The sequence below is a fragment of the Ptychodera flava genome, chromosome 14, assembly GCF_041260155.1.
Source record: "Ptychodera flava strain L36383 chromosome 14, AS_Pfla_20210202, whole genome shotgun sequence".
NCBI lineage: Eukaryota > Metazoa > Hemichordata > Enteropneusta > Ptychoderidae > Ptychodera > Ptychodera flava.
Genome location: NC_091941.1, coordinates 32,337,774 through 32,363,377, shown reverse-complemented (window position 1 = coordinate 32,363,377; position 25,604 = coordinate 32,337,774). Strand labels below are relative to the sequence as shown.

At 39.7% G+C, this 25,604-nt stretch overlaps 2 protein-coding genes across 2 annotated transcripts in view; one reads left to right on the top strand and one right to left on the bottom strand.

Annotated features, from left to right (window-relative positions):
• Positions 1-1,301, bottom strand: part of LOC139150203 (arginine and glutamate-rich protein 1-like) — a 32,523-nt gene extending 31,222 nt beyond the window's left edge. The window contains exon 1 of the mRNA XM_070722422.1: positions 129-1,301. Within this exon, the coding sequence (XP_070578523.1) occupies positions 129-414 (286 nt within the window). The 5' untranslated portion in view covers positions 415-1,301. The remainder of the gene's footprint in view (positions 1-128) is intronic.
• The window catches only part of LOC139150202 (egl nine homolog 1-like), a 227,996-nt gene that overhangs the window by 63,193 nt on the left and 139,199 nt on the right, over positions 1-25,604 (top strand). The window contains 1 exon segment of the mRNA XM_070722421.1: positions 5,907-6,059. Within this exon segment, the coding sequence (XP_070578522.1) occupies positions 5,975-6,059 (85 nt within the window). The 5' untranslated portion in view covers positions 5,907-5,974.

The window sequence follows — 25,604 nt, the reverse complement described above, 5'->3', positions numbered from 1 at the left end:
CAGCCTGAGCAAACTACATGTCCGCAACACTGACAAATGGAGCTGGTTCATGAACAAAAATAAAGGTTTAGTCATCAGCAATTTTAAGACGGTCGTCGTTTGTGAACGGAAGGAAACTGGCCACTTACCGCCATTTGGTTTTGAGTTTTGATGATTTTCCCCGGCGTTTTGCTTAGCTCGCCGTCCGTCGCTTGTCTTCGCACTGTCTATGCCGCTATCCCTGTACGTGCTTCTGCTGTCAGGTCGGTGTTCGCCATCAAATGAGTCCTTTTCTCCGTGTTCCCTTTTACCTTTATGGTTATTTGTGATGGTATTTTGTTGCTCCTCAATGTTTTTGTTGTTATTCCGCTTCTCATTGGCGTTGTTCAGCGAGTCTGTGCTAGCGCCAACGACACTCGACGACCCGCACCCCATGTTGTTATGGTCGCTGTCACCAACAACCACTGCAAAGTGTGTACGCGCGCAAAACCCGGTACCCTCGGGTCGAGAAGGGCGTGATTGGTAATAACAAAATCAGTCGAAATCCAAACACAGGTTCACGATAGAGCACATTTGTGTATCTACGGTAAAGTACTACTCGCCTACGCCTTAGTCAAGCAACGTCTGATCGGTTCGGTCCGTTTACAGCACCAAGCTACTACTGTGTACAAGGTTACTTCATGAGCATATAGGTATCGATCGGTCTGTTTCAGCGGACCTCACTGGGAAACATATTTGGAAAGTGGTTACACACCGTGTACTTGGGACTCTTCCAAAATGAGACGAACTTGAGCTTGATCTTGAGTAGACACCGTATGACGTTCCTTGTGTACCTTGTCAGGGAAATTACAGGTTGACAATAAATGACGACAGGTGCTCGGGCGATGGACACCGCTGGCAAGTGTCTTTAACGATTTAGCCACTGTTCGGTCGATACTTTGAATTTGCAAAGTTGCGCTGGGACCTCGACATGGGCGCACAACGTGACCTGCGCAGTGAGAAGCCGGTAAATGCTCGGTTGCTACTCGATGCGTCTACAGTGATGTTTCACGCGGAAAATGTGATTTATATTTGGCCGCGATCAAAACACAGTCATATTATGTTGTGGCACAGGAAGTGTCTGTAAAACTTGGCCGAAGTTGCATACTTGCGACATAAAAAAGGATAGCTGGGAGGAGAACCCTGTCTGCGTAATGGACTGTACCATTATAGAAAGGGTTTCTAGGGCTTCATTTAGGGATTCTGTTCGACATCGTTGACATTTTCTTGAAGAGAACTTAAATAAAATGGAAAACTTGACGAAATTACATATTTCATCTCACAGATGGATATTTTTGTAGGTGTTCGCCCGAGATTGTATGTTGTAGTCGAGTTCTTCCGTTTTGTGAGTAAGTCAGGCACCCAGCCAAGCAATGTGCATACTGGCATACGTGCCATGGTAACCAAATTGTGTACGTCTATTGTGACGTCACAATACCCTATAAAGACACTAGTTTGAACTGCATTTGTCTGTTGAAGTCTGTTAAAATATCAACAAAGGGTCTTCCTATTATTGTTCTCTCCTTCGAAACTTTGATGACATTCAGTGATTCCGAATGAATATGTACCGAAAGTGGAGTATATGCTCGGTCAAACATGAATGACACCGCACAATGTCCACCCGTCACGCATCGGAGACGACGCTAATCGGCCAACAGGTGCATTGCTATTGTTAAACATTTATTCTTCTCTCTCTCTCTCTCTCTCTCTCTCTCTCTCTCTCTCTCTCTCTCTCTCTCTCTCTCTCTCTGCCGGATATAATCTACATCGACGATACTTGTCGAGCTCCTGCTGCACCTGGTCGAAGGAGAACGAAGCACGTAAAAACCCACAGATGCTTACTTACTTAGGCCCTTACGCCTACTTAGCGGTAAAATATACACATTATTTCTTGTTAATATTTGATCACTGTCTGGATCTAAGGCAAAGGAAATGCCCTTGTTTCCGTTCATATTATAAAAATAGTCTGGTAGAAGTAAGTGACAACACGGAAAGGAAAACGTATCATATTTAGGCCTACAGGGAAAATATCCTATCCTGCAATACATACAACTGTTTCATAGAAACTGATTGTGCAAATCAAAAAATGTAGTTATCGTTAATAACGGGCTGGTGGTATTTTGTTTGAGAAGGAAACTCATAGGAAAACAAAGTGTTTTTAATTCAGGAAAACGTGTCGATGGATTAACATGGATACCAGTGTGGTTGAGTTGTTGAATCAGAGGATGGTATTTTCTCACCATCTATGACTAAGTTACTTTTATGGGTCAACTGCACGCCTCTTCTTTCACAACGTGTGACGTGCTTTCCTATATCCTGTAATTCGCTCAACTATTTCAGTTAGATTTCTATGTATAATCGAATCGTTATCAAGGCCAACGACAACAAATAAAGCTTTGTCATTGTACTTTACTCTTGAAGTATGTTAATATTTTATGATCAGCATGCCCAGTCATAGGTCAAGTTGTAAATCGTGACAGTGCGGGGTCAATTACAACAAATATTGTTAGCTCGACGTCAAAAAGCAGACGAGTTTCTTAATCCATATAAACGGAGTGAACGAGAGTTAACTCATTTCGGTTAAATTTGTGTGACTCAAAATCTTACAAAGCGAGAATATTGTCGTTGCCATGGGAATTCCTGGTTACGTCTGTTAGTACCGACCCACTTTGCAGTACGTGAAATGTCTTTCGACTCCACGGACCGTTTCAAATGTATTCCCAAATCGATCTTGATAAATTTCGGAAATGGCGGGTCAAGCAGGTCACACATCAACACACAGCTGCACGTCATGTTCAGGGGGCCGTCATTATTTACGGTCTGGGGGTCGGAGGAATTTCATAGGAAACTCTGAAATTTCAAGTAACCCCCCCCTTGCAAACCGTGATGAATTTGAGTAACCCCCCTCTCCGTCTAACTAAGAAATTTTGACTGACCCCCTCCCCCACTTTGAAGAGTTAAATACCAATACATGTAAGCCCTTATTTGTAAAATTTATAAAAATACAGCAATAGTGAAGATTTTTCAAATCCTGATGTACCATACTAGATTATTATCGGTTTTCTTTTGACGTTTGAAAAAGGTGAAAGCAACAGAATGAAATTCAAAGTGACAAAAAAATACAGATATAAAAGTTTACGCTAAACCAGTATCCAACCATATATATGGATTAATTTGGATGGGTATCATGAGAGGGTTTTCACTAGGATATCTGACTGGACAGAATTTGCAAGCACATTGGGGAGAACGCGCAAGAGGATGAGGGGGAAGGGTCTGAGAGGGATGTCCCTATCTTGCGTGGAATATTTTAAGAAACTGATGTGTGCAAGCAGCAATGGTGCAGCCTGGTGCAATTTAAGAGGTGTTTTCAATTGACTTTTTACTGAGTAAAACTGTTAGAACACCCAACTTAAGGGGGAAAGCACGAGAGGGGATGTCCCCCCTCTCGTATTGAAAATTTTGAGAAATTGATGTTTGTAATGGTGCAATCTAGAAGGTGTTTCAATTCATTTTGCACTTGATAAAATTGTTTGAAAACGACATTGAACACTATTTTTATGACATTTTTGCACGATCATATTCAGTGTTTGAGTCATAATATTCAACAAACAGTGACAATACATATTGTAAAAAACAATTCTCAGTTTGCCAGAGATTTAAGACAAAAGAATATGAAGGAATGGAAAATCTGTGACCCTCTTGGGTCATTTCTCCAGCTGCCGACTTCCAATGAAAAGCCTGAAGTCAATTAAAATATGCTTCTGTGATAATAAATGATGAATTCACCAACTGTGCAGTTTTGTCCTAGATCCTGTGAAAAAAATTGAGTAATTGGTGTGTGCAATGGTGCAGTCTGGTGCAATCTGAGAGGTGTTTTCAATTTGTTTTGTACTAGTAAACCTCTTAGACCACACAAAGAGGGTAGAGCACGAGAGGGGGGTGTCCTCCCACACGCATCAAAAATTTTGATAGAAATTGTGTGCAATGGTGCAATTTGAGAGCTGTTTCAGTTTAGTTTGCACCAAAAATTCAGTGACCCCCCTTCTTCCACTCCAAATTTTGAGCAACCCCCTTGAAGTTTTCAATTTTGTGTGTGACCCCCTCACATTCCTCCGACACCCCCAGGCCATAAATAATGACGGCTCCCTTAACTGGGTGCGGGTCACTTCATTAGTGAATGCACGAGACTGGCATAAACTTGCGACTTCTTGGCAACGATTCTCTTTGTATCCATGGAGACACTGCTTATCCAAAGTGATGCATGAGGGAAATATCTTGAGATGAAATCAGCAAAGGCACACATGAATCGGTGCAAAAACTTCATCTTGTAAGTATTTGTAGCAATTCAAAGGTCTATCACGACCTCGATCTAGACCTTGAAGTGGGTAGGCCTATGTTAAGAATAATTTTCAAACACAGAGCATAGGTTGGAGAGAACTCAGGAGCAGAGAACCAGAAAGGGCAAAACACGACTTTAAGGAATACCTTGGAGCTCCTGATTTAGTGGGAGTGATTCACCGTACTTATTGTCAGCTAAAGTGCTCCAAGGAACGTGTCAAGGAACCACGGAGAGAAGCGCGGTGTAAAGAAATTGAACGACATTGGATATGTAATGGTTGATTGCGTATTTGCCACTATAAACGATAACGCGCCCATTAAAAATGGAAAAAAGTGTGAATATCTCGAAATCAAGACTTATGAGAGTACTACAATGCTGAAAATGCCCTTCACGGAGTAGTTTTTTTAATACGCAATAAATGCATTCACCAAGGTCTTATTTCTGAAGAAGAAATTGATTATAGAACCTTAGGGCAAACGTCTTCAGTTCGCGGAAGAGTAACAGTATTATTCCTCACAATATTCCATGAACACCTACATCGCTACCTCTTTAAAACATGAACCACATGCTGAGGCAGACATCATGCCCCTTCTAAAATCGGATAAAAGAGAAAATGTGATGACTATTAAATACTGCTCAGGAGAGTTATTCCCGATAATTTTGATAACTGAACATTTAAATCATATGGATTGAACGTGAGATGTTGAACCTTCTGAGTTAAACTCAAAACTGCAATAATTGTTTGATATTCTTTCCTCGGCGGTGTAATTTAAAATTAAGTACAAAATGCGATAAATCCGATACGTACGGCGCGGTGTACGACAATCGAAGTGAAGAACACTTCGATCAGCCTACAGAGGGCGCTAAACGACATTCCAACAACGGGACACCAAGATCACCAATGTTATCTAGCGCAACTGCGAAAATGTTTGGGAGACTTCAGCTTTTATGGCCAGGAGCGGGATACAGGTCCCTGGAATTGCCAGTGTGGTATACACAGGGAGAAGTAATCTGTGTATACCTCGCTGGCAATTCCAAGCACCTGTAGCAGCTGTTGGGCGGGCAGGCAATTTCTTCTTGAGCCTCTGCACAGTCGCTCGAGAGCTATTCAGCTCTGGGACTATTCGCCCCATAGACGAGTATACAGAAGCGAGAAATTCTCGCTTCTGTACACTCGTCTATGGGGCGAATAGTCCCAGAGCTGAATAGCTCTCGAGCGACTGTGAAATAACGTAGCGCCCCATTTGATTCAATGGTAACTTGTTGATGACGTAGCACGCTGCATAGTCATCATTTGAATGCTACTTTTAATTCCCTTCGATGTGACCATACCAAACTTTTACAGTTTGTCGGCCCTGGATTCTGCTTATTTCCTCCCCATTATTTCTAATGTAACCTTACATTTGCTAGTTGTTTACTGACGACGCTTATAGTGCAGACGTTTCAAGGAGAGGTTGTGTCGTAACAAAATACAGAAAGTACGATTAAAATATTACCTCTCGTCGAATCTTACATCTTTTGCAAGTTGACTAACGGATTTCAATCACAGGAAGTCCAACAAGGAGAGTAACTTCCGATCGATCCATTACGACCGACAACACAAATATAGTTATCATCATGGAACTGTCCGATAATTTGGATGAAGATTATTACAGAGGATGGATAAGCAGTAATTACTTGAAGAAGCAAACGACACTCGATGGTGAGTAATGATTTTCAGATTTGTAGAGCCTGTAAAGAAAAATACAGACGTTTGTAGGGCGAGTATCTAACAAAACGTGATTATCTGAGAATGTGGTTGAACTCAAAGAACACGGAGAAACAAAACCATTGCTGTAGTTGAACGTAGAGGGCACTAATTAGCTTATCGGTGTTCGCCCACTGATATCTACTTATATGTCACTGTCCACGGCCTTTCTGCTAAAAAGGCCGAAGCTGTGTGCAAGACTTACGCAACTCATGTCGTGTATTTATGAAGGAAACTCTCTGTTTGTTGATGGGAATTGGTTTTCCAAGTTGATTTGACTTACACTTTAAATAGATGGATTAAGTTTTTAATTTTATTGATAATTAAATGTCGAAGTTCTCGGAGGAACTGTCGAACTTTGACTGTTCGATGCAGGAACGAATGAACTCTCAGGTTCCGACAACTTGTCAATTTCATCAATTTCGCAAAATCATCACAAAACATGTTTGGGAGGCTGATATACCGATTTTACTCATTTTTGACCTTGACCTAAACTTTGGAGAGGAAGGTAGAGCTCTTCGTAACTGCCCTCCCACTGGCATACACGGAAAATGTGCCCTCCCACTGAATTTTGATGCCCACTGCCCTCCAGTATCTATGCTCTCCCCTTTCCCACTTCCCACAACAATTCAATCTCCTCACTGCCCTCTTCCCACTCAGTACTAAAATTCCCCATTGCCCACTATATGTCCACTAGGCAACCCAGATCAACGCTAAACCGTGTAAGCAGCTAGCAGTATACCTTGGAACATTGCTCCCCGGCTTCTAAGGCGCTCTCCTCAAGTTCTATCAACCATGGCATTCCCTCCCTCTAAGTATATTCCGGTACCCACTGTGACAAATTTTCTCCCCGCCCAATGAAAATAATGAAATTTCTTCCCCGCCAACAGTATATCGAATTTTTCTCCCCGCCCGCTCATTATTTTTTGAATTTGCTCGCCCGCTGGAAAACTGCGCACTAACACTTTTTGCACGACCAGCAAAGTTGGCGGCACCTCGACTCTATTCTGCTGTAAGATAGCAGTGATAACAATATACAACATACATGTATGATGTCGTACATGCCAGGAGTGTAATTAGACCCATTCCTAACCACCTGAGCCTGGGACAATCAAATAAATAAACAAACAGATAAACAAACAACATGCTGAAAAAGGAAAACATAAAAACAGTCATCAGAAAGAGGAGATAGCGGCGAGGCAATATAAACTTTTACTGATTAATTGATTGATTGATTGATTGATTGATTGATTGATTGATTGGTTGATTGATTACTATCATAGTTGAATCATGATGCAGCATTCTCTAACAAATTATGTATATGCGGCAAAGAGAGGCAAATAGGCGGCCAGTTTGCTGGTCGCGGAAGGGGTGGCTAGGAAAGGGTATCCCTCTTCCCTGAGTGAGAAAATTTTTGATGCTTGACACATTGGTCCATCAATATACTTCCAATCAGCGTCACCAATTTTTTCAAGTAATGCATCTAGCCCCTCTGTATTTTCAAGTCCCCCTACACACCCTCAATTTTTTCAAGCCCCTTCGAATCTCCTGCCCCTCTGGAGGTGGCAGGCTTATCATAATATTTTTTTCAATCAGCCACTTATTATCTCTTTGTTTGCGTTACTTTCTTTTCTTTTTTGCCTATATTTTCTATATGTTTGCTTGTTTGCTATTCAGTCTGGGCCCGTATCGTTTCATGTGTTGACTCTAAACAACATGCACCGACAGAAAATTCTACGACTTTTATAATAAATCAGAGACGGCCAACAAGGCAGTTACAGAATAAAAGTGTTCACGCGAGGTTTCTTGAGATTTTGCCAACATTTTTTCGCATAGGCAGGTGGGAGCTGGGATAGGGCCTGCATGCAATTGTTATCATGAGTGGATGGTGAAATTTTACTGTTTTGCACATTGTGTAGACTAAATGATCCTTCGCTCAAGGGCGCAACAGAGCGACGGACAGCGTAGAGAGAGTCCTCAATTAGCGACGGAGATTTCAGTCTAGCTCATTGTGCAGTTACAAAAAAAAAAAGCACAACGGAGCGAGGATTAGAATTCGGTTATTTTCGTCGGTTTCGCCGACGGCCGGGTAGGGGCGAATCATATGGCCAGGAGAGGGTATTTGCGAGTTTTGGGGGACAGGAAGGGAAGATCGGCAGGTATTGAGGAGATGAAGACCAGAGTAAGTCTTTTCTGGTAGTTTTGGAGAAGTGAGGAGAACTATTTGATCACATTTAGCGCGAGAGCAGTTGGACGTGGTATCAATGTACACAAACATGCCACAAAACGAAGCCATAAACGCATAATCGCATACCATGAGTTAACATTTATAGGACCAACCAAAATCGCCATAATCGATTTATTGATTACAGAAAGAGCACGAATTTCTTACTCGTCAGTGCGCCCGCAATAGTTTGTAATGTTTTGTTTCGTGAAGTTTTGGAGAACGAATCAAAGCACAGTACATTACAGCAGAGCATATTACAGCACTGCATAGAAAACAACACAACACATCAGAAGGCGGTAAAATACATGTAAATATTGAAATCGCTTCCCATCGGCTCTTGATTATAAAATTCAATTAACCTTCTATTGAACACAATAATAATATTTCCATAAATTGTATTATCAGAACATTTTAAGACAATAAAAACATAAGTTGTCAACAGTTGGACACTGGCGGCGCTCTTTATATGCCAAAAAGCCACCCCAGATAAACAGATAAATCACAGAAAATGATATGTGAGAAAGATCACGTTACGTTCCATTTCGAAGACCTCCTTTTCATTGCAACGGGAACTAGGTTTACATACATGCACAACGGGTTAATATTTAATGGAGAAACCATGGCAACAGGTTACCCCTAGAACAAGCATTACCTGAAGAGTTGTTTGCGACCGTCTTGACGTACGCTGACAGGTGCACGTAGTCAAATTGACAAGGCAGGTACATGTGCCATATAGGCATACTACATGCGACAAGATATCTTGAGTCTAAGTCAGTGTTATTGAAGCCTGCAAAAAAAAATCCCAACCCGATGCTTTAAATATACAGCCAGTGAAATTATGTCATGCAAATTTTCCCTGATGTCAGACAACGTCATTTTTATCAAGCAGTAAGTTATCTCCCGATTCATCCACTCCCTGACTGACTCTGTGGAAGTTGCCTTTCACCGATATAGTTCAGGCTCTCGTCCCCAACCAAGGGTACACAATCACGGTTCACTGCCCACAGCCACTTAACAATATGCAAGAGTGCGCAGAGCGTGCGTTGCAGGAAGGATGACACCGTTCACGTACGCTTCTGGTATCCATGTACCGTATAGCAAAGAGCAACGATTCCGGTCTATGCCGAAACATTTGAGTGAGTGCATCAAAGAATACAGAAAAGGTTTGTATGTTCTTTTTTATTGATCGATAATACTACGTTAAACTTGTTTGCGTCACGTGCAGGGTACAGTTTGATACTATCCTGCCGCTCTTCTGTTGCAATGTTACATGATGACCTGGTAGAGAGTGTCTGGTCTTTTTAAAGATGGAAACGAGCTATATTTACCTCTGTCAAAAATACCATTAATTGGGATTAATGACACCCTTGAAAGGAAAAAAACTAAAGCAATGTCCTTCACATCTCTGTGAGTTTATCGTGAAAATTAGACCTAAAATTGTCATCTGGGATAGACTTTCGTACATTTTTGGCAGAAAGTCACCATGTAGAAGTTTACTTGTAAAGTTGCTGGCAGTTAGGATGCTTTGTTTACACTAGAGTATCATCAGGTCGCCCCTCTCGCAAAGATCTTATCTCACCGCAAAATGTTTCCTCGTATTGAGCAGGTTACTGTAGGTTTATCAAAATGAAATAACACACAAAACTTTATCTCAAGAGTAGACCAAGAGGACATTTTACATTTTATTTGTGGCGGCTTTCCAACTGGGGAGTTTCTAATTGCATAGTAAAGATAAAGAAACAGATGCACTGGATAAAAGAGTTGTTGCATGGCGCTTTTATAAAATTCTGACAAAATTTTGATGTATGAGAGCTAAAAACAATGGAGTTCCATGTTCCATGACGATTAGTTTAGTTTTACGTGCAGTGTAACGCATTTCTTTGAAAGGTACATGTAAGGTCGTGGCTGTGCGTTGATATCAGGGAGGGGCAGTTAACAGTTGGTTGCCGCAATATCACAGGTACAGTCGAACAGTATCTCGCACGTCGTCATAAAACAAAATAAAACAAAACAAAAACACGGCCAGGGTGGACTCGTGCCAGATTCCGCATAACAAGTGGATAAAACTGAATCTTTTTATTTATTTGTGAGCTGCAATAACACTGCATAGATACCCTTGCGCCTACACAGTTGTAACTTTTCTTGGATAACCTAGGGGGTCAATGTGTACGTGCGAATGTGTTCATCAGCTTTTAGGTGAACTGTGGCTGGGATAAGGCGAAACCCTTCCGTGAACTCTCGCAAAATATTCCGGTAATGGCACGTAACATTTTACAAGGCTACTTTGTTTTAAAATTCGTCATGACGACCCGTCGTTCATGTCTGACTTAAATAGCTGATTTCAATCGCAATATTGGAATATTGCTCGCTGCGATGCAAAAGTAGGACGAAGTAGGACGAGTCCGTGTACGGTTGACCGCATTGTATTCCAGGATATTATAGAATCACACAGGACCAGTGGCACGTACAGAGTAACAAACAATTAGTAGTCTTCGTGAGTTTTTTTGATGTGAACTATGCGCGTCTATCAAATGATATCTGTCTCGCCATACAAATATTCAAGCGTACGTCATATTAAACATATCGGTATGTCAGTAACGATTGCATCTGCATATTTGTTTTAGTACCATTTCCTTTTTTAATTTTTAAAAAAATATTCTATGGTTATTTTCAGTTTAAATTTCATTTTCAGTTGATTGATATCATTTATAAAGATGTCAACAGCCCCCGATTCCTTGATATTGGCCAAAGTGATAAATCTGAGTCAAGGAAGGGAATGGAATATCCAGTTTGAAATTTCCAGATCCCCTCTAAAGATAATAATGTTGTTGCGTTATGTTATTATTTATGAGTTCAATTATTAATGAAAGGTGACATAAGCTTTCTACAATTCTCGCAGTTTTGTCATGAACACAATAGCTGTATTATTGGATGCTGTTTTCACTTTTTTGTTCCATAAAATAAATGCAATTATTTCAGTTTCCGCCCTCAATAGGGCTGTTGAAGTATACAGCTTTTGTAACACAATACTTTGTGGACAATATTAATGTAATTGTTGGTAAATTAATTCTCATCCTTAAGAAAAACAAACTTCTGTCGTCAATGATAAAAGTTGACATTTAACACATGCAAGCTAAAATGGCAAGTTGAACATTAGGGCTTTGGCAGGACTTTTGAGCAGAACCAAACTTATTTTACAAACAACGAAAAAAATGTAAACTTTTACATAAAATCTTACAGCTAATGGATCTTTAAACTGTCACTGTGGTTTCTCTTGCCACCTAAAGTCACCATTCTAACCAATTTAAGATGCAAAATGTAGAAATAATTCCATCTTTAACGTTTCCTCATCGTTGCTGCTCTTGTTCGTTTGCTGTTGCATTTGACAACAACAATGATCTAAGCGGGGCAAAGGTAGCGCCGAAAGCTACATCTGCTTTTCATCAGATTTTATTTCTCCGTCGACCTGTTTATATCACAGACTGTCGTGCGGGTGAAATCAACACCGTGACGATAGGCGCAATAGCTCAATGAACATACTAACTTGGTTGTTATTGTTGTTATTTGCCAGTAATATTGAAGAACACTAATTTGCTTTGGCTGCTGTTTTAATAATATTGATGTATAGATGATTCAGTATAACGTTCGGTCCATACTCTATACCTCTAGACTTGTACCATGTTCCATGGATGTCCGGTTTATTAGGTTTTTCCTTTACCTGAAAATGCATGGAAATAGACGTAATTTGGACAACAGGGACATCTACCAAGATTTCTTCAATTTTGTCAGCAAAAAGATGACGCCCATATTCGTCGTATAGCAAGAACAAGGCAAAATAAGACACTATATCAAAATTGTGCAAGTGGAAATATTTTCTCCATATAGGAGTAAAAACAACAACAACAACAACAACAACAACAACAACAACCAGATTTTTAAGTTCAGTGTGACAATAGTTTTCTTAATGATTCGGCTACTGTAAGTTTCAAAAGAATATGATCTAATGACAGTTATCTTTACAGTTTATGATTTTGTTACCCGATTTAATGGTCTGTTTGTCAGATTAATTTCGATGATAAAAAGGTATATGTTTATTCAGACACAATTAAAATGGCGGGTTGTCCCCCTCTACGGTTACATGTAGCTGACACTTTAAACTGGCAAACAATTCGAAATATTATTTACATATCATTATACAATTAAACCAACATGCAGCAAATTCCAGCCCTGCAACTCAATTCACAGGCTTAAGTTTCCCCTAATCATCATTTATTAGTAAAGGCTCTTCTTGAACAGAATACCAAGGCGATAATCAGCTCCAGTTATTGGGCTCTAACGCGAAATCTCGTTTCGTTTTTGCCCGTTTATATTTGCTTGTACAATCAGGAAAATGTCGTTCCGTTTGGCAATTTATTTATTCCAAATTAAAGTTAACAATAAGTAGGATTTTAATGTTATACACGTTAATATCTTATTTTGCCGAGTCTACTTACGTGCGATACTCTCTCTGTGGCCAAACCACACCAACGATATCACTGCAGAGCTAGGGAAACCGATCTCGATATTACTAGAAAGGTCTCTGAAAAACCCACAAATCGCCGCTGGTTTTTTTCCTGCTCCTGTAATATCGCACTCCAGTGAAGTCAACACTAGGCCATACACTAGTGGATTTATGTTTCTGATATGAGAAACTCATCCAAGAACAATTAACTCAGTACTCTTGAGGCATGGAAATTCTGCACGTGTCTCTCGTGTAACGTACATGATATATTAAATGTAATACTCATGAAACATGATCATTAAAAGGAAGAGTAATTTAATGATGTTTTACTCCGCAAACCTTATCCCAGTGCTTTATTCGTGTAGCATGTTTAATCTGAAAACCTGTGAAGGAAAGAAAAGTGGTGAGGACTTCAGTCAGGAACTGTCATAGAATCCCTTGCATGCAGCCATTGGTTCCAGTACCAAGCACTGATCTCTCCACGAGTTCTAAGGTACCTCCGTATTTTCGATAACCATACAATAGTTTCATATGTTACGTTACATGTACTTTATTAATCCTTCCAAATTTTTGGCCAACATAGTGATTTTTGGTACTATGGGATTTGGTTGCCCTATATTCAGTTCAATGCCATTTCGTGAATGTACAGTCCATCTATTGTACTCTTTTTATTCCCAGGAATGCACACGGCTCACATGCCCTAAAGTAAGGTTTTTGAACAGATTAGCACTCGAAATTTCATTCCTACTTACCCTCGGGGCACCGACGTGTCCGTATGTTAACGGATGCAGCATGCATTTGGTGTCTAAATGTAGAAATGCTGTTCAAACAGTATTTAACACGAGGCGACGAGCATTTCGCGGCCTCTCGTTTTTGTTGTAGTTCACCATTCGAGTCGTATGTTTTGAAATCGACGTAGTTTTCTACTTTAATTAACATGTTCAGGCCGGTGTAAAATTTCACATTTGCAACTGAGACCTTTTAAATACCTCCTACGTGACGAAGTCTACAACGAAGACAGCAGGGGGGGATCACCGTGTGCAGCAAAGCTAGTAAATTTTAACAAGTCTCTAAGGCTCCCGAGGTCAGATCAAGCCTCCCCCAACCCCGTATAGCGTCAACAGTTATATTTGAGGACAGCACAAATCTTACAGTTCCTCACTGATGAACTACTGTTTTATAATCTTACAGCGAGACGGGTATCGTATGTATCAAGTATGTATGTGTGTGTTGGGGGGGGGGGGGTAGGTAGGTAGGTAGGTAGGTAGGTAGGGTAGGTAGTTATGTAGGTAGGTATGTATGTGTGTGTGTATGTATATGTATGTATGTATGTATGTATGTAATGTATGAATTCGCACGATCATTTATCTACACTTATGCTTGTTCATACTTTTTCACGTATATTTTCCAGGTATAGTATTAACATATGAGTGTGTTGCGGTATTTTTATCGATACGAAAGGATATTTGCGAATCCTTACAACCACCTATATGGTACCGCAAATTTCGTGACGTGAACACTGGAAAACTACTAATCCTCTCCAACATCTTGACAAATCTTCAAAAAATCTTATAATGGCGAATATCTATGACCATTCTCGGTATAATGTACAAGAGTCTGGCATTGCTTTCTGTTTTGAGATGAGAATGTTTTGTTTCTTACATCCGGGTGAATAAATAGAGAAAAAGTTGCCGATCTCAACAAAGGGGTATATTACCTCAGAATCTGTAACTGGTTTTGGAATGATAGAAATTAAGTTTAATGAGGAAAACTCGATAACGCGATCGTCTTCGCTCAACATCGGTTTCAACTTTTGGCATTTGAGGTGTTACTCGGAGGGTTTCACTTAAATTATGAATCGTCTGTTCAGGTGCCGCCAACTGGTAAATTTCGTGAATTTCGCAAAATCATCACAAAACATGTTTTGAAGGCTGATATACCGATTTTTCTTATTTTTTACTTTGACCTAAAATTTGGAGGGGAAAGTGAGAGCTGTTCGTAACTGCCCTCCCACTGGCATACACTGAAAATGTGCCCTCCCACTGAATTTTGATACCCACTGCCCTCCGTATCTACAGTCTGCCCGCTCCCCGCTCCCCACAACAATTCAAGCTCCCCGCTGCCCTCTCCCCACTACTAAAATTCCCCATTGCCAACTAGATGCCTACTAGGCAATCCAGATCAACACAAAACCATGCCCGTAGTAAGCAGTATACTTGGGACATTGCTCCCCTCTAAGTTAGGCGCGTAATTTCTCCTCAAGTTCTGTCAACCACGCCGCTTTCCCCTCCTCTACGTATTTTCCGGTGCCCACTGTCAAAAATTTTCTCCCCGCCCGCTGAAAGTAATGAAATTTCTTCCCCGCCCACAGTAAATATCAATATTTTCTCCCCGCCCGCTGATTAGTTTTGAAATTTGCCCGCCCACTGAAAAACTTCGCACGAACACCTTTTTGCACGAAAAGCTTAGTTGGCGGCACCTGTCTGTTAATCATTAATATATCGTATCTTTGTCGGCAGTAACTGTCGGACCGATTCCTGCTTCGAGTGAGTGTTTACTGTTTTGTTTTGCCTTCGTGACGGAACCTCTGTGATGAGAAAGGTTTAAAATGTCATCAGACGAGAGGTCTGCCCTGTAGATGTTGTACAGCGAACAAACAATGAACGGAAACAACAGAAAACTATTCTTTAGCCTGTTTGTCTTGTTCGTAAATTTCCACGCTGATGACGTATGAGAAGGGAAGAAGAAAAAAAGCAGATGGCATTGACAGTGTGCAGATCGATACTTGATAGAGGTGATCGATAGGTGCCACAAGTTCTAGAGAGTTTTTCTACACTTTTTCTACTCCTTCTTCAGTCCGTTTCGGTGATGAAACACCCTCTTCTTGATGGCTGTAGAATTAGAAATGCAAAACCCGCGGAGACATTTATTTGTAGGAAGATGAAAGAATTTATAATAATCAAAAATAGAAGCTCAAGGTCACATCCTAACAGATGAAAACGGGCACTAGATCGTTGATGGGAATACAGAGTCTCAACATCAGTGGAAGTTAGGCCGCGTTCAAAAAAAATGGTGAGGGTGGGGGGGGGGGGCTGGAGGAATCGCGATTGAAATCTTATTTTTTTCAGATCCCCCCTCAATACCCTCAAAAATTTTCAAGTCCCCCCCAAATTACCATATAGCCGCATATTTATAAGGAATGCACGCAGAGTAAAAAAGACATGTAATGTGTCGTTCTGCACGCAAATGTTCAACACTATCTCTTATCAGCAGGTTGTAGAGCCATATACCTAGGGCAAGTTCTTAAATTGATTCATTTTTAAATGCATCAGTGAACTTTTTGGATTTCTTAGTCTAAGCCCACTTGAGTTTATCCAACTCTGGCCAGTTCAATGGCACCAGCTGAAAAGCACACAAAATGACAATCATGAGAGAGTATGAAAATTATGTATTCCTAGCTACGTTTAACCAAATTGTGAAAAATGAGCACAGTGACCTACCAATTTTTTTTTCAAAAGTACAAGACATATACAACTTAGATGCCACTTATAAAATGTTTTACAAAATTGACAATACTGGATTGGAAGGTTAAAATATTCCATGAAATTAATGTTTTAATCTCAGAAATTTTGGGTGTAATAATGACAAATTTGATAAAAAATAAAAGATTCCATTTAGTCACACATTTTTCCATTTAAATTAGAGTCTTTACTATTCAAAGTTTTACTTTTGTGTTATTGGTACAATGAGATGTGAAAATTTCATTCACTGCATAAACTTGAAATGAATGGTTTTATATATTGATTTTAAGTGATTTTAGAAAAACTGACTTTTCATCGTATATTTGTATAAGATCAATTATGGTGACCCCATCTTTTTTCTCTAATATTTTATTGTTCTCATATGCCAGAATTCAAAAATCCATGGTAACTGTTAGTCCCCTAGTCTTCTATGTGTTGCTCTCTGGCTGGATCTTGTGTACAAGTATATGTACAGATGTATGTTTCACTGTCAATTGAGTGTCCTATGACCGAAACTCTTTTTAAACTACATCAGAGTCAGAGCTACATGTATCACTGTCACTGCCAGTATGTAGTAGCAGGGCAGTAGTTGTATTAACTTTTTATTTTGACAATATTTTTGTTCAGTTTATACAATTGTGTTCTTGTTCTATTCCCTACAGAATGTTGAGCTATCCAGTATTCAGCTTGCCAACACAGCCTACGTGTACCGTGCATTTGCATCATTCAATTATCACCAATATTTAGGCAAACGGGCTTTGTTGACAAACTGAATATTGTGTTTTTCAGCATGCTGTCGAGATACACCAAGAAACTGTGTTTGATACATTGCATAGAAATATTGAAAAATTATAAACAGTTGTAGCTCCTGCCCTATTACAAGGCAAACTTGTTCTACGAAAATTTAATGGCATTCATACATTTTTAGACTTTTTCGAAATTAAAGACATAAAATATGACAAAACGGTTCTAGATTTTGTTTAATTATTACTAACATTAGAACCATTGGACGACATCAAAATGTTGGGAGTCACAATATTTTCAGGTCCCCCCCCCCTATAGGCAGAAACAAAACTTTCAAGTCCCCCCCTCGACTACCCCAAAAATTTTCGAATCCCCCCTGAATTCCTCCAGCCCCCCCCACCACTTTTTTTGAACGCGGCCTTAGAGGGTTTTCCGAGTAAGTTGGTTTCGTTTTAATTAGTTAGCGTGAAATACAATTCTTATGTTAGGCTTGATGAACAGGCTTTTTTCACGATGTTGTCACAAAAAGTTGATGGAGAAACTAAATGTGGTCACACCAAACGGGAAATCTGAACGAACTTCTACAAATGTCGTTTGCTCGACGCTCATCCCCACATACTCATTGAAACAGAGACAAGAATACGACATTAGTTAAAGACTGAAAAAACAGTTGTACCTGTTGATTAAACTTTATTTCCGTTCAAACAAATAATGTTAACCTTCCGCCTATAAAATATATTACTAGTATTATAAAATATATCGTAAATACACAGTGTTAGCCCTACTAACACGATGAATGGTCTAAAGGCAATGATTTCCAAGTTGTTAATAAATACATTCTAGTCCGGACTAGAAGTTGTAAGCAACAATGTTGGACACTGCTCATGCAGGTAGAGTGAACAAGATGAGAATCGGGCATGCTCAGTCATTTTGTAGAAAAGGAAAGTTTGTCACACAACGAGAACAAAATAAATGGAACAAAAAAACAACGTAAGGTAGAGCCTGCAGCTTTTATGAGGCATTTTAACCAGCCAGAGCTTTATTTCTGTACCTTTGCAAAAACATGCATGTATTTGTCACTGTAAGGAGGTTTACGACGATGCAATTAAGTGAAACACCAGTTAGGATACTATTAATGTCAACAGTACTTACGATGGTGTACGCTCAGCAGCACAGTATCAAATACAGCATGTGCGTTGTTATGGGAACACCTGTTGTCATTCGTTCAAAATGATGAAAGGAGACGTATCAACGAACATTTTAGTACTGCACAGCTATGGCAATGTTTATGGCTCGAGGAATGTAATTGCACTAACCTTTTATCGTTTTCTCAATGTTTATTTTAAAGAAAGACTATTGGGTGTATAGTTTGAGCGTTATACTTTCATACTTCATGTTGACTCGGTCACTGTCCTTGAATTCTGAAGTCTATGGACGTGTTGCCTCCGCAAATAAGCTGTTGTACACCTTTGTCGTTTATAATACAGGAATCAAACCGACAGATGAAACATAGAAGAAGGGAAAGAAGAATGACTAAATACTCACCACGTTTTTCTCTGTAAAAAAATTGTTTATTGTCGAGAGCGTTAGGCCCTATTACCATCCAGTAATTGTTGATGTTGCGAACTTTGTTTTAGCGGCCATTACCTTCTTTTTTATTGGTTCAGTGAAAGTTGATCTCGATCTTTGACAGCGTTTTTCGGTTTGTGCACCCACTCACTAAACTTGTGTGAGTTCGAATTCATTGGCTGTTCGCATCGGTCGAGCATTGAAGTACGCTTACTATGCAGTTTTGTTCAGCAGCTCCCGGCGTATGTTAAGGGTATACGTGTTACGGTGTATGTGACGGTGCATGTTCAGTCCCGGTACGTGGACGAAGTCGATTACTGACTAATCGACTGGATTATCTTTAAAATTCGGTCAGCTTCTAATGACATGTATTAGAAATAAGATAATCATGGACAGTTTTCGCGCAGATATAAATTCCAAATTCCATTTACCTGTTGACGCTTGTGTTCCAACGACAGCAAGCATACAGAACTACGTATCTTTATATAATTTGAAGAACGCTGCGGGTTAAATAAAGTATGGATTTGTTCAAGGTAAATGGGATAGAAAAGCGAATTAACACTGCAATTTGTTTAATATCTTTAAACATTGTGACCTAACGATGTGTAACCTGCATCGGCGTTCTGAGGTATAACCCTCGAATACAGACCATGGATGACGTCAAGTAGTATATTTTGGTCGTTCACGGTTTACAGATATCTTATCTAGGCTGTCGGCATTGCTTTGTGTTCCATCGGAAGCTCATTTCGTGCACCTGTTGACATTTTTATCATTTCACGATAAAACAAACAGTTTCGGTGTGACTCGGTGTATACACTCGTAATACCTTCGTTTGAGTTCGCGAACTGACACTGGAAATGTCGTCTTGCCGATAATCCGAGATTTGACAGCTGTGATCGGTACCACAGCTGTCAATGGGCAGCAGCGATGGGCAGCAGCGATGGACCAAGTAAAATCGCAGTCTCAATGCCTGACTGATGCAGTGAACAAGTGTCCATAGTAAATCTGTTTTACGCGTCATCGCAAGGGTTACATGCAGGCCAGGCGTTTATAGAAATTTCCTAGAACATAAAAGTGTGTTGTATATAGAGCAATTGTCTGAAGTGCACTCCTTCTGTCCCAAACTGTCTATATATATATATATATATATATATATATATATATATATATATATATATATATATATATATATATATACTCTTTCGCTGTTGATTTTGTAAAACCTTTGTTTACTTTATGATCAAGATCCCAACTGGGATACGATTTCGATAGAGTTTACTTTACTTTACATACACCCTAAATATTCATTTATGGAGATTCTGACTATCTCGCTTCTCCAGATGACAGTGACGTCACTATCAACAGGTTACTCCGCCAGTGTTGCATTCAGTCAAGACACCGACTACAGTTATTCTTTCATAGCACATTTTGTCAATTATCATGTATAGTACATGTAATGAGACGATGCGATAATAGAATGAGATCTAACTTGTTGTGTTGCACATTCGAACTATTACTTGAAGTGGTTTTACCGCTCTACTCATCATTTGGAAAAGAAATATATTACTCTCAGGTGTTTACATTTTTCACCACAAAAACTCTGACTGAAAAGTGTGGATTTTGGCCGAATGCAAAACCCGAATACAAGGTACAGGCTGACTTGGTGCATGCCTGCAGCGCATGCACTACTGGAGGTGACTTCAATTGCATAAAAGTTTTACTGATAACCTGTTCTTTCGTGATTTAGTTTACTTAAGGTAAAGGGCGACGAATTCGGACGCGCACACGCTTTAGAACGTTTCTGCGCAGATTTAACTCCAGCCTGCCGCAAATGGGTTATTTTGTAGCGCATGTATTTAACATCACCTGTCATTGTTGAAATTGCGCTTTTACCTAATTTTTTGACCCAGTCTGTTAGAAATACATGTGACCTTTAACCTTGTCATATTTTGACCCCCTAGGAAGCTGGTTTTTATTCAATGTGAGCGCAAAATTAACATTTCTCTCCCATTTACATGGCGCATATTACCCATTCACCTGGAGATATTGTAAAAAGTAGCGTGGTGACACCCTTTTATTAAAAGTGTAAACTAAATGGTATTGTGTCAGGATTTTATTCGCCAAGTTTGGTCAAAATGACACCATTCAAAGCGACAGGAAGAAAGTTCGAAAATTATGTAGTGATATTATTTCGATATCGTCATTTTGTAATCGATACTTATGTTAAAATTTCTTTACAAACATCATGAAAACTATACATTCGATAGATATGGATCTTAAGTCTTGGTATTTATTTAAATTAACTCATTTGCTAAGCGTTTTATAATTGCCCAATTATATCATTTTTATTTATTTCTAACGACGCCATTTTAACGTCCGTTTCCATGGAAACGAGCGTGGTGACCCCCATTTTTTATTTTATTTTTGCACTGGCACAACTTCAAAGAATATTTGTGCAAAGTTTCAAGCAAATGACACCACAACCTAATTTTGACGTAATTCGTAGTACTTAACCTTAAGTCGTTATACAACTCTTGAATGTCCCAACTTCCCAAACTACTCAGCAATTTGTTTACTGTAGATATTATACATCAACGAGAGAGCGACAAGCGCACAATTAACATGATTATAGTACCCGCATCACTTCAGTTTCAATAAGTGTGGCTTGTTGTTTATATAAACATTCAACCACAACAGTATAGATAACATTATAAAAAACCACCCAGGTTTTTACGCCAAAATTAACACCTCCACTTTCCTGCCGGTGACCATCGTTTTCTGAGGCTTGCTAACGTCATCCGGTATGCTCGTTGGTTTGTCGTAACACCATTACTGTGTAAGTCCGAATTTTCTTTATTTTGCTCGGTACACTTCAGCTGACCAAAAGATCTCCAGTCTGCATGGTCTGGGTAATTGGGTTGCCGTGATTATTATGGTACACAATTTGTTTGTAACAACGAAGAAGTAACGATTGTGGCCAGATTAACTGCCCTACGTAGATGATGTCAATGTATAATTTACATCGAGTGATTCGTTTAACTTTTTACATGTCACGGTGTGTTTGATTTCAAAACAGCAACAACGGACAGATTCGGAAATCGTCTTTGCTATCAATGTTCATTTGGAGTTGAACATAGCTGAAGTGAGCAACAAAGAGTTTTGGACACTCTTTGGGGGAAAACTAATCACCGAGAAATTATTAAAGACGGGGCTTGCAAAATTCGAAAAGCTGAAGTGTGATAACGAGGCAAACATTAATTCAAAGTGTATTATTACATTTTTCAAAACCGATGAATAAAATCCGACCATGGAGGTGAAATCAGTCATCTATGGGTGAGATAATCTTCACTGAGGTCAACGACAGGGCACCTCGAAGACGGCACGTAGGCACACAGGGGGATTGAAATCCCAGTCAACCAGCTTTACAACGAACGCCCACTTCTCTTCCTGTCTCCCCATCAAGTCAGATTTATTATTCAGCAGCTATTCCCGTCTACCGGCACTCTGTCATTTTGACACCTTGTCTGTTACACTCTCACACGACCGGTACTGATTATCATTAATTTTAAGACGTTTTTAATGGTTGTGAACAGTCACAGCAAGTGAATCTGAACAAACTTTAATTACTGGTGTGATTCAAAAACAGGGATTCATATCACGCTCTTATGTTCTTTCATTTCAGTCAGGACTATGTTTGAAAATTTATTCCATCATGCAATGCTCCTATAAAATAATATGTGTGATACAAGGTAACACTGTCATGTCATACGTGCGGTTGTCTGAGTTCCCTTTTCAAACATTACAGTATGTTGTACAGTTTGGAAACTCCCTGAGAACACACACACAATATATATACCACACAGACCCTAGGAGATGGAAGTTGTCTCACCAATGGCGGCGCACGTACTTCCGTTGCCATGAACTAAAATAACCTTTCTGTAGGACAGTCTTGATTGCTCCAATATCATGATGCATCTGCGTGATATACCCATCGATAACGAACAGGGGACTAATGCAAGTCGCCCTACTATACATTAATCTTAATTATAAGTCGTATAATTTTGGTAAAAATGTACAGGTAAAGTAAGTTGGCGACGTCAGCTGGTTGCAAAGTCGACCAGCAAATATGTACGCTTTGTTCCCGAGTTGTTTCTATATGTTAATCTTGCGTCTTGCTTTTGCGTTTACTTACGCTTTGCATTCTTTTACCTTCTTCGCTGTCCGATATATTCGTGAGAATGACGACTAATCTGTCTTTCCCTGTGTCTGCTCTCATCATATCTTGTAGCTCGAGGACTACCATGAGGGAAGGGCAGTTTTAAAATGCTTCAGATAAGAACAAGAGTTTTCCTGTTGTAGATATCTTAGGGTTCATAATAAATTACTGATCCCAGCTCTAGTTAGTCTGTCTTGACCGAAGCCGAGTTTTCCACTCGCCGAGATGGACTATTTTACAACTAGTCGGCTTGTTCCCTCTGCATATTAACGAAATACCTCATGACTGTACATCAAGTTATACTCTGCGTACAAGACTACATGTCACTGACATAAACACATAAAGTACGCAGCGTTGATCGCTTATCGTATTGCACGCTTGTGGGTTACGTACACAAATGCACGTAGCTACAGAACATTGAAAGAAATCTAAATCGAGACAACAGTTGCAATAATGAAAAAGTAAATTGTGTAATACTTTACAAATGTGCAGCATTCCGTTTTCTTTTGTTACTGCAGTGAATTCGCTCAGAAGCTCGGCCGACAGGACAGTAAAGCTTTGATATACTTTCAATATTGTACTGTTCCTCCAAGGCTCTCTATTCAGTCAAGCATTTTTAGACTCCACCCTCCCATCAATTCGGCACGTATACAGTTATGTTTGTATTAAGACCGTGTCAAGGTGATTAAAACGCCCGTGAAGAATTTCGTTGACTGTGGTAACAGCCGTACGGGGGCTTCCTCGGCCGTGTTGTCTAAAATCGTTGCAACCATAATGAGCGGGAAAAAATATTGGTCTTTAAATATGCAGGTGACCACGAAAATGAAAGACATGCCAAGAAAGGTCACCTGGAACTCGTTACCAATCGTGACAGTAGTCTGTCTGTCTGTCTGTCTGTCTGTCTGTCTCTCTCTCTCTCTCTCTCTCTTCTTCTCTCTCTCTCTCTCTCTCTCTCTCTCTCTCTCTCTCTCTCTCTCTCTCTCTCTCTCTCTCCGAATCATTCCTCTATATTCAGGGCACGGCGCTCGTCGATAAACTGTTTTAAAATAAAATGATTTCCTTGAAACTTACCCGAGGTGGTGATTACGGTATTTTTCTGAGTGTTTTTCATTTTTCGACTGAAGCGAAGATTTCAAACACTTCATTTCATCAGTGAGACATAGAAGTTCAACTGACTTTGTATTACAACCAACATCGAGGAGGACGAAATACTATCGCTATCATTACATTTATTATTCAAATGTTTTTTCAACTGTGTAGAGTGCAAAGTAAAACGCAGCTTGGAATAGTTTTGTGGTTTTTAAATACAACGTCCCGTAAAAATATAAGATTTTATATGGAGTGGGAAACCCTAGATTGGCCTTCTCTATTTTGCTTCTTTCGGGAGCTAGAAATTTGACCCCGAACACAAACAAAGAGGTACTCAGAAGGAACAGAAAAGTGTTGCTTTCACTACTAAATATAGCCATGCGACCATTGTTCCCAACTGCAAAGTTAGAGCTCTATCCCGGAAAATGGCCTTGAAACTCTCAAATGAGGCCCGTTACACAAACACACTCTGGCACTGATCCGAAGTACGTGCAATGTCGCTGCAAGGGCACACCTCAACGTTGAAGGAATTCTGCCATGTTTTTCACAAGTTTTAACTTTCTGCATGAATCCATGCATCGTCAAGTTACTATAAAGGTAGAACACGGCTCGAGACAGATGTTCGGAGTCTCAGACTTTTATAATATTGTTTTTGTCCAACTAAAGCTTATAGAGTAAATGAATTTTTCACCGGCTTAGTTTTGTAAAAATCAAGAATTTTATTTTGCCCAATAGAGATTGAAAAGGGATGGCGGTCATTTTGAATTTCATATATCGAAAAATGCTTGGTAATTTGTTTCTCTAGTACCAAATTTGCACTATGATCCCCGATTTTTATTATTGATTTTGAAAGAGGGTGGTTTAAAGTTTGCTTGAAGAAATTAAGTTCGGGCAAAAGTTGGAGTCTTTCATTTTCGAAGGCGCTTTCTACCTTATGCCACTTGACCTCAACCGTCAGCCGTGACTGACCCATTTGGGTGGTCCAGGTACGGTGACGTGACAGACGCTGACGATTGTCTTCACCGTGACCTTGGAAGAGATACAACCCATACATCATTTACAACTATACACGTCGAAGATAAAGAGGATTCTACTTCGAAAAATAAGTTTACTAATCTTCTATCGATTATAAAGGATCATCTACTGTTGCATCGCAGCAGCACCAAATGTGAAAGAGAGCTCCGGTTGTCCGAGGATTGTCAACGCTTAAAAACTGAAGAAACATAACTCGAAATTTAAGTAGTTTTTGATAGAACATGAATGTTTTATCATGGACTAAAAGTTTGACAACATTGAACGAGGTAGCGACTGAGGTAGATGTCATGGGGCAGAATACGGGTTATCCTCTGCTCTCCGAGGGGAAATTCGACGTTAGTTTAAAGATATTTATAAATAATTCAGTGTGGGCAGCTTATCACAGACTCGTTGTCGCTGATCAGGAATTCTCCAAAATTGAAAAATAATTTTGTAATAATGGCGCTTAACATACATAATGAAACCTGTCATCTAGGGTTGCCTTGGAAACCACCTAAGGATAGCGACGTGTAGACAGAAACACAACACCAGTTGTTTGTAAAGCTCCGTGCTGTGTCAGGAGTTTATCGCAAAATAAGCTTAAGCTTTAGCGCGTGTT